Source organism: Physeter macrocephalus, chromosome 9 (assembly GCF_002837175.3).
Source record: "Physeter macrocephalus isolate SW-GA chromosome 9, ASM283717v5, whole genome shotgun sequence".
NCBI lineage: Eukaryota > Metazoa > Chordata > Mammalia > Artiodactyla > Physeteridae > Physeter > Physeter macrocephalus.
This window is the reverse complement of record NC_041222.1, coordinates 20,095,487-20,111,756: the sequence shown is the minus strand read 5'-3', so window position 1 is coordinate 20,111,756 and position 16,270 is coordinate 20,095,487. Positions and strand designations below refer to the sequence as shown.

The 16,270-nt window shown below is 34.6% G+C and overlaps 1 protein-coding gene across 1 annotated transcript; it reads left to right on the top strand.

Annotated features, from left to right (window-relative positions):
* The first annotated feature begins 6,395 nt into the window (after positions 1–6,395).
* Positions 6,396–7,328, top strand: OR13F1 (olfactory receptor family 13 subfamily F member 1). Its single transcript, XM_024126361.1, is given in 4 exon segments — positions 6,396–6,481; positions 6,483–6,641; positions 6,643–7,065; positions 7,067–7,328. Coding segments are annotated over 4 exon segments (930 nt in total).
* The last annotated feature ends 8,942 nt before the right edge of the window (positions 7,329–16,270 follow it).

Here is a 16,270-nt window from a genome sequence, read left to right as displayed (position 1 = left end):
TTTACAAACACCAATTACTGAAGAGACCATCGTTTCCTTATTGTATGCTCTTGGCATTTTTGTCAAAGATCAATTGATTGTAAATGTATGGATTTATTTCTGGTCTCTCTATTCTGTTCCATTGGTCTATATGTCTATTTATGCCAGTTATACCGTTTTAATTGCTACAGCTTTGTAGTATATTTTGAATTCAGGAAGTGTGATGCTTCCAGATTTGTTCTTTCTCAAGATTGTTTTGGCTATTTGGGGTCTTTTGCAATTCTGCATAAGTTTTAGGATTGCTTTTTCTATTTCTTTGGAAAATTCCATTGCAATTTTAATAGGGATTGCATTGAATCTGTAGATTGCTTTGGGTGGTATGACATTTTAACAATATTAATTCTTCTAATCTGTGAGCACAGAATATCTTTCCATTTATTTTTCTTTTTCAATTTCTTTCATCAATGTCTTGTAATTTTTAGTGTACATATCTTTCATCTTTTTGATTAAATTTATTCATGAGTATTATATTACTTTTGATGCTATTATGCATTGGATTGCTTTCTTGATATCTTTTCGTGATCATTGTTAGTGTATAGAAATGCAACTGATTTTTGTATGTCGATTTTTGTATCTTCTAACTTTAGTGAATTTGTTTATTAATTCCTCTTTTTTGCTGGAGGCTTTGGGGTTTTCTATATATAAGAAAATGTCATCTGCAAACACAGACAATTTTACTTCTTCCTTTCCATTTTGGATGCCTTTTATTTCTTATTCTTGTCTAATTACTTTGGCTAAGACTTCCAGTACTATATTGAATAGAAGTGGCAAGAGTGGGAACACTTGTCTTGTTTCTGATCTTGGAGGAAAAGCTTTCAGCTTTTCATCTGTGAATATGAAGTTAGCTGTGGGTTTGTCATATATGGCCTTCACTATGTTGAGGTATATTTCTTAAAATTTGTCAAAAGTTTTATCAGAAAAGTGTTTTGAATTTTGTCAAACACATTTTTCTGCATCTGTTGAAGTTATTAGCAGGGGCTGGTCTGGATCCTGGGGCTGCAGGTGCCAACTTAACCCTGGTGCAGGCCTGGAAGCTGGGTCACTGAGGCAGCCATTGAGCCTGGGTCCATGGGGCCTGACCTGGACCCTGGGGCCTTTGGGCCTGGACTGGCACTGTGGCAGCCAGGAGCCTATATATGGAAGGGCAAGCCTCGGATTACAGGTGCTAGCATGGTGCCAGGGTTCACTGGGGTGAGCCTGGTGCTGGGGCTCATGAGGAAGTAGGGTACACACTACACTCTTCTTCCTCCATGAAGTAGGAGTCTCTCTACGAACTGCACTGCTCAGGCTTGGGAGAAGGATGACATGGGTAATGCAAAACTATTGTTTTACCCTCTTTAATGGGTCTTTTCTTATTTTTGTGCTGGGTTTCAACAAAAACCCAGAAGTCTTTACCCATCTTTAATCTCTCACTTGGAATCCTTAGCTCTTGTGAAGGTATTTTCATTTGTGGATAGTTGTTCAAACTGATGTTTCTGTGAGGCGACAAGCTCTGGAAACTCCTATTTTACTATATTGCTCATGTCCTTATGAAAGTATCCTTCTACTACTAGTTCACAGAGAGTGTTTTATCATAAATAGGGTTTGAATTTTCGTAAATTTTTAAATTTGCATTTATAGACATTGTCATAAGAATTTTTTCCCTCTATTCTGTTAATGTGATAAAATTAATTGGTTGATATTCAAATATTAAACTGATCTTTCCTTTCTTGTATAACACCCACTTGTTCATGATATAATACCCTTTTGATATAATGGTGGATATTATTTGCTAAGATTTTATTAATAATTATTGAGTCTATATCCACTAGTGATATTGGTCTATAATTTTCTTTTGTTATAATATTCTTGTCAGGTTTTGCTAGTACCAGATTATGGTGGCCTCATAAAAAAGATTCATAGGTGTTCTCTCCTGATATATGGAAGTTTATCCTCTTTTCTGAGTTCATATAAATGTTTCTGTAAGATTAATATTGTTTACTCTTTAAATTGACAAAATTCACTAGCAAAGCTGTCTCTGTTGCAGTAATATTCCCTCTTTCATTCCTGAAATGTTTAGTTTGTGGTTTCACTTTTTTTCTTAATGAGTTAGCTAGAGGTTTACCAATTTCATTAATCTTTTCAAATAGCCAACTTCTGGTTTTGTTCATTTCTCTGTTTTTTTGCGTGTTGTTTCTGCTCTTCATTATTTCTTTCTACTTACTTTGAGTTACTTTGGTCTTCTTTTTCCAGCCTTAGTTGAAATCTTAGATAACTGAATAAGAACTTCTCTTCTGTCTTACTATAATCATTTAACACTATTCCTTTCTGTCTTAACACTGCTTTACTGCATCCCACAAATTTTGACATATTCTATTTCCATGATCATTCAACTCAAAATATGTTTTAGTTTCCCTTGTGATTCCTTCTTTGACACACTGTTTATTTAGGAGTGTACTGCTTAATTTACAAGCATTTTGGAATTATCTAATTATTATTTTGATATTGGCTTAAAATTTCATTCTGTTGTGGTCAGAGAACATTTTCTTATGTTTTCAGTGTTTTGAAATTTATTGAGACTTGTTTTATGAACCAGCATATCTCTATCTTGGTGAATGTTCCATACTCACTTGAAAAAACTGTATATTCTGTAATTGTTGAATAGTGTTTTACAAATGTCAACAAATCAATTTGTTTGATAGTATTTTTCAATTTTCTGAATCCATGCTGAATTCTTGTTTACTTACTCTACCAATTATTGAAGGTGGGTGTTAAAAATTTCCCGATATAATTATAGATTTGCCTATTTTTCCTTTAGTTGTGTCGATTTTTGCTTCATAGGTTTGAAGCTATGCTATTAGCTATATATACATTTAGATTTTATTTTAATGTCTTCTTGATGCTTTGACCTTCTTATCATTTATCTCTGGCAATATTCTATTTCTTGAAGTGAATTTGCCTGCAATTAATATAGCCATTCCAGCTTTTATTTAGTCTTTGATTGTTATATCTTTCTCCATCCTTCTACTTTCAACCTCTCTGTATCTTTGTCCAAAGTGTATTTTTTAAAACAACAAAGTTGTATCTTCCTTGTTTATATCCAGTCTGTCAATCTCTGTCTTTCAATTGGAGTTTTTAGTATTTATATTTAATGTGATTATCAATATGTTTTGGTTTAAATCCATTATTTTACTATTTGCTTTCTATTTGTCCCCTTCGTTTTTCTTACTTGTTTTCTTTGATTTCTGTATTTTTGGATGAATGAAGTCTTAAATTATTATTATTTTATTTCATTGTACCTCCTTTATTAGCTTTTAAGCTAAATTTATTTCTAGGATTTATAGTGGTTGCTCTTGGGTTTACAGTATGGTTCCTCAATTTCTTTCACTCTATGTTGAATGAATATTAAATCACTTAATGTAAAGTGTAAAAACCTTATGACAGGAATTTTCTATCTGCCCAAGGATTAAGGAGTTAAAGCAACTAGCCTGTGATCCATTCACTTTATTTATCAGGTGGAATCTCTTAGAAGAAAGAGAAAAAAAGACAGGTTTCCTGGTATAGGCCCTTTATCAACTGGATTCCTGAGCAGAGACTAATGATGTTTGAGGGAGTCAACTGACCATATCTACTCAATGCCCTTTCCAGAGTGTCCCTGGATAAAAATCACTTACAGTAAATAAATCCTTCTGTGGTTATAGATTCTTCTATAATACTTGACTCCCTGAAGAATATTTCCTATGCTACACAATAGCTGGGGTATAAACTAAGATGCTTCTTAACTTAAATGCTCTGTGTGAGGTAACTGCAAATCTCACTTAAGACCACACCCATTATTTGGGCCAATATGCCTGTCTAATGCATAGAAAAACAACCTGGGTTTCAATGGAAATCTAGAAGTATTTACCAAGCCCTTCTTTTTGGTGGGACTTGAATGCCAAACTCTCTCTCCCCAGCTGTGAGCTTTTTATTAAAATCTCTGCTCAACTCTTTAGCCTTCCAATTGTCACTTTCCCTTGGGTTCTAAGAAGTCTCACTCTCTTCATGCCCAATTCAGTGGTCAGTCAAGGATTTGATGAGAGATTTTACATAGAGTTTAGTTTCCTCCTTTATGGCTCCTTCTTTTCCAGGATGTATCCCTAAATTTCCAGGTGCTCTGGCAGCCCCAAATGCTAATCTGATTCCTCAGATCAAGACTGCTACTTTCTGCTTGCGTACCATCTGCTATATGGACTTGGGAGTGCCCTGTTGATCTCACTCAGTCTGGTTCACATCTTTCAGGGGTTGGATTCCCTCCTGTTCTGCCTGCTTTTGATCAGTCTCCAGTGTCATAAAACAGTCGTTTTTTATATTTGATTCAGAGTTTACATTGTTAGTAGCAGGAGAGTTAGTCTGATCTAAGCTACTCTGCCACAAGATACTCCATCGTTACTAGAAGTTGGAAATCTAAGATGTACTTTTCAGGAAGATCTGACAGACTTCCTTCTGAGCTAGGTATGGAATAAGAGGGAGGAAAAGGATCGAAGATTACTTCTAGATTGCTGGCCTAAGTATGTGAGTAAATGCTATTACTATTATTGGAGATAGGGAAGAATACAGACTCATAAGCATCAGGAAACTTGTTAAAATTTTGGCTATTTCTTTTTCAGACAGAAACTATCATGGAGGTTCTGAATTTCTCTTCTTTTCAGTGTGCTTCAAGGTAATTCCAAAGCAGAAGTATGGTTTGGTGCTTTATACATAGTAGGGAGTCAGGTCAGCAACCTTCTTCCTCAGTCTTAGTCACTGTCTCCATCTGTTTTTAAATTCATTAATTAATTTATTTTTGGTTGCATTGGGTCTTTGTTGCTGCACAGGCTTTCTCTAGTTGCCGCGAGCAGGGACTACTCTTTGTTGCGGTGTGCGGACTTTTCATTGCATTGGCTTCTCTAGTTGCAGATCACAGGTTCTAGAGTGCAGGCTCAGTAATTGTGGCGCACAGGCTTAGTTGCTCCACGGCATGTGGGATCTTCTCAGACTAGGGCTCGAACCCATGTCCCCTGCATTGGCAGGTGGATTCTTAACCACTGCGCCACCAAGGAAGTCCCACTGTCTCTATCTTAACTTTGTGAGTGTATCTCTAAAGTACAGTTCTCTTCTGATCCTTCCCCCTAGGCATAATCAGGTCAACCTAAATGATTTACGTTCAGCCATATAAGCCTTGGTCTACAGGAATTGAACAAGTGAGTTGGAAATGGGACTCTGGGCCAGATGTCAGTCAACGTCTTTTCTCCCTTTTGGTCAACCATTTGTATTGTGGTTGCAGTGAATCTTGTCTAAATGAGGAAAGAAAAGCAAGGACATTTCCATAGTCAAACAAAAAGGGAAACAGTGAGAATTAAAAACCAGATTGACTGAGTTAATAACACAATTAGGAGCAGAGCAAAGTTCCCCTTCCCAAAGTCAGCACAGACAGGAAAAAGGTAATTTCTTTTTTGAATAACACAAGAATTAGAACAGATCAGCTACTGACTATAATTGGATCTATGGGAGATTGTCCCTGGAGTTTCAGAATTTTTAATACTGTACAAATAGATTTCTAACTTTAATTTGCTGCATGAATTAGAAACTTTTCACAAGAAACAAAAAACTTAAATTGCCTTACAGTGTGAATGGCTGGTCCTTTGGAGGATGTTTCTGGAGCACATATGTCAGGACAATTCTGGCCATATGAAGGAAATCTTGGCTATAAGTCCCATCACGAGAATATCAACATTTTCGTGGGTTTGAGATGGAAAGTCTGGGCTTTGTCTAAATTTTCAAGCTTTTCAGTTAATTAATCTGTGGTTGCAGAAATCTGTCTTTTTTTACTAACTGAATCTCCCAAATTATTTTGGACAGAACCCTAAAAATGGCAGAAGATACTGAACTTGGAAAGCAGAAAAGTTTCCTAAAAAGACTGTTACCCAACTAGGGGAAGAAAATCATTCCAATGGTTCAGAGGTAAACAAATGTCTTCACCATAGATAAGTTACAAATGTGCTTTTGGAAAAAGAAAGACCCCATAAGATTGTTTCTTTCCTCAGTCTCTCATGATATTTATGAAATAAATCTTGCCATTCCCCAACATTGCCTTAAAAAGTCTTGCAGCAAAAATAACACCTTGAAGATACTTTGTTGACTTCCTGATTGAAATTTTCCTTATTGATGATGACAAATTCCTTCACATATATATTACTAATGCTATCACCAAGCTAGAGAAACATTTAAGCACAGACTACAAGTTGATGTGAAGAAAAAATACCAGAAAATATAAAGGGAGAGGATCTTATGTTTTATATATAATATGTAATGTTAATCATTCTATGCATATATGCAAATGACCATGACATAATAAAATGTTCCAGGCAAATTTGACATCTGTAACAATTTTTTTCTTCCTGGGATTTTCCTACTACCCCAAAGTTGAGGTCATCATATTTGTGCTTGATGATGTACCTGATCACCTTGCTGGGTAATATAATTCTGATCTCCATCACCATCCTGGATTCCAGCCTATACACACCCATGTACTTCTTCCTCAGCAACCTCTCTTGTTTAGATGTCTGGTACACCTCTTCTGCTTTCCCTCCAGTGCTGATAAACTGTTTCAGGGAAAAACACTGCCTCATTCTCAGGGTGTGCCACTCAGATGTACTTCTCTCTTGCCATGGTCTCCACTGAGTGTGTGCTCCCGTCCATTATGGCATATGACTGATATGTGGCCACCTGCAATCCCCTGAGATACCCCATCATCATGAACAAGAGGATTTGTGTGCAGATTGCAGCTGGTTCCTGGGTGACAGGCTACTTCACTGCCCTGGTGAAACCAGTGTCTGTATTGCAGCTGTCTCTGTGTAGTAGTAGTGTCATCAATCATTTTGCTTGTGAAATTCTGGCTGTCTTAAAACTTGTTTGTGTGGACACCTCCATGGTGCAATTAATCATGCTGGTGATCACCATACTTCTTGTTCCTATGCTGATGCTTTTAACTTGTATCTCTTATGCTTTCATCCTCTCCAACATCCTGAATCAGCTCAGTGGATGGTCAAAGCAAAGCCTTTTCAACATGTGCAGCCCATCTGACTGTGGTGGTTTTGTTCTATGGGACAGCTCTCTCCATGTACCTGAAGCCCTCATCTGTAAATTCACAGGAAATAGATAAATTTATGACTTTGGTATATGGTGTGTTAACCCCTATGTTGAATCCTATCATCTACAGTCTACGAAACAAAGAGGTGAAAGCAGCTTTGAAAAAATTGCTGTTTAGAAATTCTTTGGTAATGTTTTAATTTCTATCTTCAGATAATATGGGAGCAAGCACACTCATCTGGATAATCTCCAACATTATCCAGAAAATTGCAAAGTCGTTGGAATAAACCAAACCCTGGAAAATATTCATTTTAGATAGGAGTTCAACATTAAGTCCAATGTCTTGATTTACCTTGTAAATAAAACTTTTGATAATAAATAATTTAGGTAGAATGAATCATGTTTCTGGAGAAGTATTTAGCATTCATTGAATATTAATATAACATTAAAATTAGATGATTGCTTATTTTTTCATATTTAATTTGCTATATCATCTAAGTGTTCAACTTTAGCAGCACCATGACAATAACTAATATACCAAGAGTGTAAGATATTAAGCCTAGTATATTTTGAAATAATTTATCCTCATATGATTTGTAATTATGTCTGAAATTATGAAGAACTAGTATTTTTATGTAAGTGTGGGTATAGTTCGAGGTATATCAGTTCATAAAACCAAGACACCATTAATTTTAGAAATTTTCCTACTCTAAATGTTAAAATGTGAAATCTGTTAGATTTGATAAACTACCACGTGAATGATTTTGCTTATTTAGGATGTATATGTGGGGGATTGGTAAATATCTGTGTATGTTCAAAGACATCATGACAGGTATTTGTGCATTGTAATCCTGTATATAAAGTGGAGTAAAGGAATAGCATTCAGGAGATCTTAAAGTATCCATGGTTATAAGGTCAAAGTACTCTCATATTGTACTCTGAATGTCTAAGTGAATTCACCAACACACACACACACAACACACACCATGTTACTTATTTTCCTTAGAGCATGCTGAATTGAGCAATTATGGCTAAGAAACAACAGATTTCTACCCTGTAGAAATTACACTGCAAAATAAATTATTTATTAATGTACACACATATTGTGCGAAAAGATTCATGGATATATTTGACATATGTGAGCAAAATTACATAAATTATAATTACACCAATATTGCATATTAATGAGTTTTTCCTTGTCTTTTCCACCCTCACTGGAGCTGGGGAGTTATGAGGCCAATGCATGTACATTACTTCCTCTTTATCAGAGAGATGTCTTTGGGGTATATGTGGATGATGGCTTTATTCTATGGAGAAGGTGACTCTTGCTAGCAATAACATAATCCCCTTAAATTTAAGACTTAGAGAAGGTGAGACAATTTTAGATAATTATAACAGAAGGTCCCATTCTGAACAAGAGAGAACTTGCAAGGAATGATTCAGTTGAGGGTGAATGGATTGATGAAGGAACCATGTCGGAGGAAAGAATTCAATGTATAGGAACTGAGCTGTTGTTCTTAATCCAAGTACCCTTAGTAAACATGAGAAAATTTTTTCTTTCTCAGGTATCAGATGAACAGTTCTATTAATTCAGAATCTCTCCAAAGGTAGAGACTGGGGATTTGTATCATAATAAAAGCAAAAAGGAAGATATATTACACTCTTACCCACTCAATCTCTACAATCACTTACAACAAAACATTTACCTGATTTCAAGTAATCACAAACATTGAGCCTATAAATATCCATCTTATTTGTTTATGTGGGTGAAAATAAAATCTGTAGTTTTATGCCTCATCAGCTCCAGTGAGCATGTGCTATCATCTTCAACAACTTTGTAAGTGTTTTAAAGGGATATGGATGAGCTAGTTATTGCCTGAGAGGCCAACCAGCTGTCCAGAGGCAAAACCCAATAAAATGGCTCTTAACCCGCCTGGCTGAATCGTCAAAGGCCTAGAGAGGGTCCTCAGATTTCAGATGCTTCAGCAAGAGTCATCTTGTCTAAACAACTAGATCCAGGATGGCATAAATTTCTGCATCATCCAATTATGTTTTGTTCTGTCTTCCAAAGATAGAACTGTATATGTAATCCTGAACTGCATTTTGATTACTTCTTTATCATTCTGTGTTTCATTATGAGCAACCTCCATTGTTACAACATTCTTTATCAATAGAGGAAACAGTTCATTGGAAAGCAGTTTACAAAACTGTATCACATTTCAGTCCTGCTTCTCTGCAGTACCATCCACTTCACACTTTGCAATATTTACATTCAGCATCCTTAGATGGTTCACTCACACAGGTGATTAATTTCAACAGATGAGTAACTTCAATCCCTTGTGGAAAACTTAATATTTTAGCTCTAAGAGAGCAACTTTGATTCAAGGTCTTAAGGAACATCTCACTGTGACCCACTCCCAAGTACCATTTTCAAATATAGTCATATGAACTCAAAGGAAACAAATGCTTGCCTTTGCAATCACACAATAAATGGGAACTTAACCATGCCATGAGATTCCTGAATGTCTTATTAAAGTCTTTTTCTAAATATCTCTGCTTTTCTTTCTTCAGGTGAATAAGATTTTACATGATTTCTGATACGGTCTTTTTTTTCCATTTCACTAATTTCCCACAATCTGAGAACATACTAATACCTGTGCTACTTTACTTGTTTTAAGCTATCCTGCAACTTTCCAAAATCATCATGAAAATAAGGATCACCTGGAATGCTTGCTAAAAATACCATGCAAATGTTCAACTTAGATCCAAATCAGAACTTCCAGAGGAGATATATGCTAATCTGTATGTTTTATAACACCTGGCAATTCTTATTATGTGAGAATTATGGGAACTCTGACTCAGAGCATTAAATGGAAGAGACTGAACCCTATTACTTAATGCTTTTAGAATCGGGGTGGGGGGATATGTTAAGTGTCAAGGAGATGAGACTATCCCAGCTCAGAACTGATCAGAATTTAGGAAAACTATGTGCAGAGCTTTGTTATAAAGTGTTAGGGAAAGGGAGAATCCATTTAATAATGTGAAAAGTTTAAGTACACAACCCTTGGGACTCTGTTCAAAGAAGAACTGGATAAATACAAGGTTTCATTCTGTCTTATTTGCTGCAGCTCTCATTTGTGTAGAGAAAAAAGTAAAAACCAAGTTCATCAATTTAATTTACAAATACACTCTATATATACTAGAAGGAAGAAATATTTAAAGGCCATTTAAATATGCTTAGTTTATTTTTTAATAAATCACTCTAGTGAGACCTCCTATCAGTAAAAGACAAGCACAACAGAATGATCCTAGAAGCTACAGTGAGAAAAGCAGAATCTGAGACCTTAATTTGGTATCGATAGCTCTCTTCCTTAAGATGTGAATCATGTTCACATATCATAGTATTATTACAAGTTCTTAAAAATCATCACATGTTGTGCTAAGATCATTTTGTGGGGAATAATTTTAGAGTCAGGAAGATTTTAGAAACCTGCTGTAGTAATTTGGAGAAAAGATGTTATTCCAGGCCAGAGTGATAGTTGTGGAGATGGTGAGAAATAGTCAAATTCTGGATATATTGAAAAGGTAGGCAACAGGATTTCCAGAAGGATTGGATATGGGTGATAGAGGAAGAGAGGCATCAAGAATGACTTCAGGGTTTTCAGACTGAAAAGTGAGAAGGATACAGCTATGACTCACTGATTCAAGAAAGTCTGTAACTGAAGTGGATCTGTGGGAGAATATCGGGCATTCATTTTAGACATGTTAGGTTCAAACTATCTATTAAATATGATAACTACATGGAAGAATATACAAGTCATGTGTTTAGAGAAGAAGTCTGGGCTAGAGATACAAATTTGGGAGCCATTAGTATATGGATGATATTTAAAATCAATAAGATCACTAAGGTAGTGAGCATAGACAATAAAAGAGAAGAGGTTGATCCCTGGGACATCACATCAGCAATATGCAGTATTGCAGATTTTTATTTGTCACCATGCAGGAGTGACAGATGATAGTGTGACCTCTTCATCCTCTATGTCTGATTATAGATCTGGGCACACTACTGTCCACCCTTTCCACACAGTTGCCATTCTGTATCTAATTATCATTATATTAGCTACATATTTATTCATATGGATTTGAAAATATATACCCTAATCATTCCTCTATTCAAGATTGTTTCTAATCAGTGCCTATTATAACTAATGCTTAAATGAACACCTTCCTATGTTTGATTTTTCACTTATCTTTTATTATATCTTTAAATCAATTCCCAGGAGTGGGTTTACTTCATCAAAGGCAATGAACAATTTTATGGCTCTTGACAGAAAAGTTTTATAGTATCTTCAGTATGGTGTTAGTGGGTATTCAGATGAAGTGGGGAATTTGAGAAGAATTGGGCATGCCTCTAAGACTTGAAAATACATATATAATAGGAAATAGAATAATAGCTAGAGCTATTATTATCAAATGTTGAATAAAAGTTGTGAGAGTGTACATTCTTGTCTTGTTCCTGATCTTAGATGAAATGCTTTCAGCCTTTCACTGTTGAGTATGATGTTGATGTAGGTTTGCCATATATGGCCTTTATTATGTTGAGGTTTGTTCCCTGAATACATACTTTGTTAAGAGTTTTTATCATAAACGAATGTTGAATTTTATCAGAAGCTTTTTCTGCATCTATTGAGATGATCATGTGATTTTTTTTTCAACTTGTTAATGTAGTGTATCACATTGACTGATTTGTGGATACTGAACCATCCTTGCATCCCTGGGATAAATCCCACTTGATCATATTATATGATCCTTTTAATACACTGCTCAATTCAGTTTTCTAATATTTTGTTGAAATTTTTTGCATCTATGTTAATCAGTTATACTGGCCTGTAATTTTCTATTTTTGTGATATCTTCGCCTGGTTTTGGTATCCTGGTGATGCTGGCCTCATAGAATGAGTTTGGAAGCATTCTTTCCTTTTCAATTTTTTGGAATAGTTTGAGAAGGATAGGTGTTAACACTTCTTTAAATGTTTGGTAGAATTCTCCTGTGAAGCCATCTGATCCTGAACTTTTGTTTGGTGGGAGTTTTAAATTACTGATTCAATTTCATTACTGGTAATTGTTTTCTTCATATTTTCTATTTATTCCTGATTCAGTCTTGGAGACTGTACATTTTTAGGAATTTATCCATTTCTCCTAGGTTGTCCATTTTGTTGACGTACAATTGTTCATAGGAATCTCTTATGATCCTTTGTATTTCTGTGGTGTCAGTTGCAACTTCTCCTCTTTCATTTCTGATTTTATTGTACTGGTCCCTCTCTCTTTTTTTCTTGATGAGTCTGGCTAAGGGTTTATCAATTTTATTTATCTTTTCAAAAAAGTAGCTTTTAGTTTCATTGATATTTCCTTTTTTTAAAAGTCTATTTCATTTATTTCTCTTCTGATATTTATTATTTGTGCTACTACAATGGAAATAATAAATATTGAGTTTTGTTTGTTCTTTGTTTTCTGTTTCCTTTAGATGAAAGAATAGATTTTTATTTGAGATTTTTCTTGTTTCTTGAGGCAGGCTTGTACCTCTATAAATGTCTCTCTCAGAACTGCTTTTGCCATGTCCCATTTATTTTGGGTCGTTGTGTTTCCATTTTCATTTGTCTCCAGGTATTTTGTTTTTAACTTCTCTTTGATTTCTGCAGTGATTCATTGGTTGTTTAGTAATATATTGTTTAGACCCCACCTGTTTTTGTTTTTGCAGGTTTTTTTCCTTGTAGTTAGTTTCTAGGTTCATATTGTTGTGGTTGAAAACATGCTTGATATAATTTCAATCTTTTAAAATTTATTGAAACTTGGTTTTTGGCCTAGTATGTGATCTACCCTGGAGAATGTTTTATGTGCACTTAAAAGGAATGTGTATTCTGCTGCTTTTGTATGGAATGCTTTATATATACTTATTAAGGTCATCTGCTTTAATGTGTCATTAAGCCAGTGTTTCCTTATTGATTTTCTCTCTGAATGGTCTTTCCATTGATGTAAGTGGGGGTTAATGTTCCCTACTACTATTGTGTTACTGTCAATTTCTTCCTTTATGTTTGTTAATATTTGCTTTATGTATTTAGGTGCTTCTATGTTGGGTGCACATATATTCACAATTGTTTATAACTTCGTGTTGGATTGGTCCCTTGATCATTATATAACATACTTCTTTACCTCTTGTTACAGTCTTTGTTTAAAGTCTATTTGTCTGACGTGAGTATTGCTTCCCCAGCTTTCTTTTTGGTTCTATTTGTATAGAATAACACTTTTCCATCCCCTCACTTTCAATCTGTGTGTGTCTTTAGATCTGAAGTGAGTTTCTTGTAGGCAGTATATATGTGTGTGTGTGTGAGTATATATATATATATATATATATATATATACTCACACACACACACATACACATGGGTGTATACGTTCTTATACATTCAGCCACTCTATGTCATTTGATTGGAGCATTTAGTTTATTTATATTTAAAGTAATTATTGAGATGTATGTACTTATTTTGCCCTTCTTAGCCCTTATATCAGAAGACATGAAAAATAAAACTGAATCAATTGCTCAAAATGTCTTGAATAAATGCCATTTTAAACAGAAACCTTTAATATCTTCCACTTTCCTTAGTTTTATTTTTTCTGTATATTTTTCCTTAAAATAATTAGTTAGATTTTGTGTTTTTATACTTTTTAATAATTAACATATTTAAAACTACTGGTACAAGAAGGAGATATCTTCAAGTTCAATTTCAGGACAATCGGGGAGATGCTGGTGGGACTGTAAATTGGTATAGCCACTAAGGAGAGCAGTATGGAAGCGCCTTAAAAAATTAAAAATAGAGCCACCATATGATTCTGTAATCCCATTCCTGGGCATATATCCACAGAAAACCATAATTCTAAACAATACATGCACCCCAATGTTCATTGCAGCACTATTTACAATAGGCAGGACATGGAAGCAACCTAAATGTCCATCGACAGAAGAATGGATAAAGAAGATGTGGTGTGTACACACACACACACACACACACACACACACACACACAATGGAATATTACTCAGCCATAAAAAAGAATGAAATTTTTAAAAACAAAATAAAATAATTTAAAAAAAGAATGAAATAATGCTATTTGCAGCAACATGGATGGATATAGAGATTATCATATTAAGTGAAGTAAGCCAGACAAAAGACAAATATCATATGATATCACTTATATGTGGAATCTAAAAAGAATTATGCAAATGAACTTATATACAAAACAGAAATAGACCCACAGACATAGAAAACAAACTTATGGTTACCAAAGGGGAAAGAGGGGGAGGATAAATTAGGAGTTTGGGTTTAACTTATACACACTACTACGTATAAAACAGATAACCAACAAGGACCTACTGTATAGAAGAGGGAACTATACTCAATATTTTGTAATAACCTATAAGGGAAAAGAATCTAAAAAAGAATATATATATATATATAGGCCACCAGGGAACTCCCAAGAGGGATCTTCTTAAACAACAAGGACCTACTGTATAGAACAGGGAACTATACTCAATATTTTGTAATAACCTATAAGGGAAAAGAATCTAAAAAAGAATATATATATATATATACACACACATACACATATATATATATAAAATTGAATCATTTTGCTGTACACCTGAAACTAACACATTATAAATCAACTATAATTCAATAAAAAATAAAATTAAAAAAAGAGAAAATGTTATAAAAATGTTACTAATATTATGAATGCACTAGCTAATTTGAAAATCTTGTTGCAATGGAAGATTTTTTAATAATAAAAAAACATATTTTTGAGCCAATAGTTGTATCACACTCCATGTTAAAACACATGAATCATTCCTGTGAAAGAGTCAAGATAATGGTAGCTTCTAAAACTGTTATTTAGCATTAATTATGAATAATCCAGCTTATGCAAATACATGAAATACAAACTTAGGAGTATAAGTATAGGAGTAGAAGAGAAAGTTATCAGTACTAGTAGCCATTTTTTTTTTCTTTTTTTTTTTTTTTTTTTGTTTTGTTTTTTGTTTTTTGCGGTACACGGGCCTCTCACCGCTGTGGCCTCTCCCGCCGCAGGGCACAGGCTCCGGACGCGCAGACCCAGCGGCCACGGCCCACGGGCCCAGCCGCTCCGCGGCACGTGGGACCCTCCCAGACCGGGGCGCGAACCCGGTTCCCCCGCACCGGCAGGCGGACGCGCAACCACTGCGCCACCAGGGAAGCCCGAGTAGCCATTTTTTAAAAAGAAAATAGAATCAACCAAAAAGACTATTATAAGTAGTAAAAACATTCAATTAGTTACCTGGCTACTTAATAATAATATATAAGATTAATAGCTTCTCTATAAATAAAAATTGCTTAGAAATTATCACTAAAAAGTCAAATAACATAATAAACATAAAATATTAAAAGCATATTAAAGATATTGAAATATCAAAAACCTGTAATTTATATGAGGTAGTGATAATTTAATATAGAAAGAATTCTTATAAAAATAAAAAGAATTTCCAATTCATTTACTTTGCACAATTTCCAATTGAAACCCAATTAGAAAATGGATAATCAAATAATAAGGAAAAATCACAAACTGAGATATATAGAATAGAAAATTCATACATGAAAATATGGTTAGTTTCACTCTTATGCAATTAAACACTAATAAATTCAGAAATGAAATGTTATTTTAATCAATTAAAAATGCATGTAAACTTATGGGTAACTGATGATAATGGCAGTTGCTTAAATCCACATTTCCTTACATAACCTCCAAAAACAAAACAGAACAACAGAAGAACAAATAAAGCTATTCAAACCCACAAAACCAGAAGACAGAACATGCCCAACCTTGAAGTACCAATAAGCACAAAATTTAACATTAAATCGTAGCATCTCTCATGTTCTCACTGAATCTTTTCACAGAGCAAAGACTAGCATGGAAAAGAGAAGGGGGATACAAGCAGCAAGTTTAAGATTGACCTAAAACCAAAACACAGCCCTGAATACAGGTGGGACACAAAAGTGTGTATGAGTTGAGGTGACTGTTTTCTAAAGTCATGGATTTGGGGTAAAAAGTAAATGA